Source organism: Phoenix dactylifera, unplaced genomic scaffold, assembly GCF_009389715.1.
Source record: "Phoenix dactylifera cultivar Barhee BC4 unplaced genomic scaffold, palm_55x_up_171113_PBpolish2nd_filt_p 000760F, whole genome shotgun sequence".
NCBI lineage: Eukaryota > Viridiplantae > Streptophyta > Magnoliopsida > Arecales > Arecaceae > Phoenix > Phoenix dactylifera.
The window spans coordinates 8,765-12,240 of NW_024068131.1; the positions used below are offsets into that span (position 1 = coordinate 8,765).

The window sequence follows — 3,476 nt, forward strand, 5'->3', positions numbered from 1 at the left end:
GTGGCACAGCCAGGGAGGTAGGGGGGAGTGTGAAGCCTAGAGAGGCGGAAGCGGCAAATCACTTCTAACGAGTTCTCCAACACTTAGCTTAGTAGCTTAACTCTTTATACTGGCGTGGCGCTGCTGGATGCTTCTGATCGATCTCAGCGGACGTTTGCTATTTGAGGAGACTAGTAGAGGACAGAACGGATGGGACGAATTCTAAACTGCATTTCGGTAAATCAAATAAGGCTCTCAGGGACTTCGGGATCGGGCATCTATTTCAAATGCATATCCCATTTTTGCGCAGTAGGGTTATGAAAACCCACGAGAAGCAACTGGACGAATTGTATGTGCCAATTGCCATTTAGCTAAGAAGGCGGAGGGGACAGCCCGTGAGGGCCGCCCCTTTGTGCAACCTATGCCACTGGGTTATGTGGCCATAGCCTATTGACTTTGAAATTCTGATACCATAGTTTTTATAAAAATAATAATAACTTTTGAAAAGAAAAATATTTTATTTGTGATTTATTTCTTAGTCATTATTTTGCATTTTGATTAAATATCTGGCTTGTTTACTGGGCTAGTATAGCTCATTATCATATTTTTCTAATTTTAGATCCAGATGCAGAGACGCCTGATCGCTTGGGACTTGGAGAGTTGCTAGATTTTGAAGATGCTTCAGTTATTGGCATTTTAGATAGACTAGTTAGAGTATTTGATTTATGTTAATATATGGTATTTTGAAACTTTGGAAGATTGCTTTGAATAAATTATTGATTAAAAAAATTCAAGAATTTGTTATTTCTTTGATATGATCCACAGCCTTGCAAGCCTGTACGGTCCGCAGTGCAGGCATGCTGCGTCTGTCGCTCCGGGCTCGGGGCATGATAGCTACTATCATCACTATTGTCACCTTCACTACATTGGAGTGATAATCGGGTTAGGTCGAATCATATACAAGTTAAATCAGATGCAGATGGAGTTAGAAAATGTTAAATTTGAAACTAACTCGCATATTAAATAGGCCAAATTTTCAAAATTAAATATGATATGTTTAATAAAAAAGTAACCCAACGTGGTCTCTTAATTTGTTTAATAAACATGTAATCTGCTCAACTTTTTAACCCATTAACCTATATAAAATATTGTTAACATGTTTAGTAAATAGGTAACCTGCTTAAAAACCTGCTTAAACTACTTAACTCGATCCGACCCGACTATTAAATAGGTTAAATGGGTCAAGGGGTTGAACCTAAATCTATGATTTGATTATTAAATAGTTTAAATAGGTCAACCTATTTACAATCCAAACATGTTTAGCCTAAATCCAAATCTGCTTATTGTAAGCCGAACATAGATTAGATTAATTAATTAGGTAATATTTTGTCCGTCCTAAAACTATATTATCTTCACTACCCTTGCCACCTACACAATATTACTAATAGCCTGGTTATCAACACTACGTCGCCTCCACTATCTCTATTACTTGTGATATTGCTTCTGCCCACTATTACCGTATTTGTTTTAAAAGTAACTGTCTTTACAAAATATATTTATTTTTAAAAATAAAAATTAAAAAAAAGAGTAGAGAAAGAATTTTATTTTTGAAAACAAGGCCTAACATATTGCCTAATTTGCATCAAATTTTTACGGCATGCTGATAAAAATAATTGCGCATTTTGTATTTCATGTACTATCTTAATTTATAAACTAGGCAATCGGGTCAAGAAAAAAGGACAGGGCATCTGACTGTGAGAGGAGAACAAAAACATGGCAGCTTCCTTCGTCTTTTGTTTGATATCCGGCATGCTTCCGTCGTCTTACATGTCGCTTCAGGACTCCTCATCTTCCCCTTTGGAGCAAGTAACCGTTGGACTTTAATATCTGCCGTGACGCAGCGGTAAAGCTGTTCGACGAGGTAGGTTAGAGAGGGAAATATATCAAGGGAGAGAGAGAAAGTAAAGAAAAAAAAAAGTGTAATAGAGAAACGGGAATTCGGACCAATTCATCTACTCCCTCCGTTCTATATAGGCCAGGCTCCCAATATCTCATCTCGTGCAAACTGAGGTATCTCAGTTGATAATGTCAATATATGCGAGAGAGAGTAGAAGCTTCCGCGTCGGACAAGCCAACAACCGCCGACACGCCCGCCTTTCTCTTTCCCATATAACTCCACCACCCCCTCCACTGCTGTATCCCCGCCCCATAGAGATTGCCACCTCCATCTTCTATTCTCTTGGGCTCCTCCGCTCCTCAGCTTCTTAATTGGATTCCCCTGCTTCCAAGCCCAAGAAGAAGAAGAAGAAAGAAGGGCATCTTTGGTCTCAGTTTCTACCAAGGCCTATGCTTGTCTTTGGCTTATAATCCCAATCCAAATGGTTCTTCCCATGAGGCCAGCCATGCTTCTTCTCTCTTTCCTCCCTTCACTTATTCTACCTTGTTTGGCCCAGAACTGCCTCAGCGACACCTTCTCCAATAACAGGCTCTACACCCGCTGCAGCTCCCTCGGCCGCCTCAACGCCACCCTCTACTGGACCTACCACCCTTCCAACGGCACCGCCGATATCGCCTACAGGGCGCAGCAGGAATCCTCGGGGTTCGTCGCCTGGGCCATCAACCCCTCCAGCTCTGGCATGATCGGCGCCAACGCCCTCCTCGCCTTCCACGACTCCGCCGGGACAGTCACCGCGATCACCTATCTGTTCTCCAACTTCACTCCTTCGGTGCGAGACAGCAACCTCACCTTCAGGGTTTACAGCCGGGAGGCCGAGTACTCCAACGGCAAGTACACCATCTACTCGACGGTGGCACTGCCCGGCAACCGCACGACGTTGAACACCGTGTGGCAGGCCGGGCAGGTCAGTGGAGGGGTGCCCGTCAGTCACGCATTAAGCGGCGATAACATCCGCTCGATGGCGAGCACCAATTTTCTGTCTGGGGTGTTAGAATAATTTTTAAGAATCACGTAACAATCTATGTTACTCATAATAGTTTTTTATTGGCGTGATTCTATGTTAATCTATATTAATTTTCTTTGTAAGCATAATCTTGTTAGAGTAATTTTAGAGATCACATGACAATCTGTATCATCTATAATATTTTCTATTATTAGTGAGATTCTATATCAGCCTATATTATTTTTCTATTTATTCCCGTGATATAATTTCTTTGTGCAAATCAACTTTTGGTCCGACATGTAGTATTTGTTGCAAAGAGCAAAGTAGAGCACCATATATGAGTTATGGTCATAGATAGGAATGCTAGATGAATAAAGATTCATAAAGCTACCCTCAAACAGTTGGGACAGGTTTTCATGGTTATGATGGCTGTGATAATGATAATCAAAAGTAGCAAACAATATTATGAAAATTAACGATTTAAGAATGATTAAGAATGATGTATTGTGCACTTGCCTCGAGATGCATGAAGAGGATAAAGATAACAAATGTATACCCATTTAACCCTATATATGAACAGGCCTTGTAAAATTTATA

The 3,476-nt window shown here is 40.9% G+C and overlaps 1 protein-coding gene across 1 annotated transcript; it reads left to right on the forward strand.

Annotated features, from left to right (window-relative positions):
• The first annotated feature begins 2,158 nt into the window (after positions 1-2,158).
• Positions 2,159-3,112, forward strand: LOC120107085 (cytochrome b561 and DOMON domain-containing protein At5g47530-like). Its single transcript, XM_039120237.1, has one exon. The coding sequence runs from the start codon at positions 2,358-2,360 to the stop codon at positions 2,931-2,933; it is 576 nt and encodes a 191-aa protein (XP_038976165.1). The 5' UTR covers positions 2,159-2,357; the 3' UTR covers positions 2,934-3,112.
• The last annotated feature ends 364 nt before the right edge of the window (positions 3,113-3,476 follow it).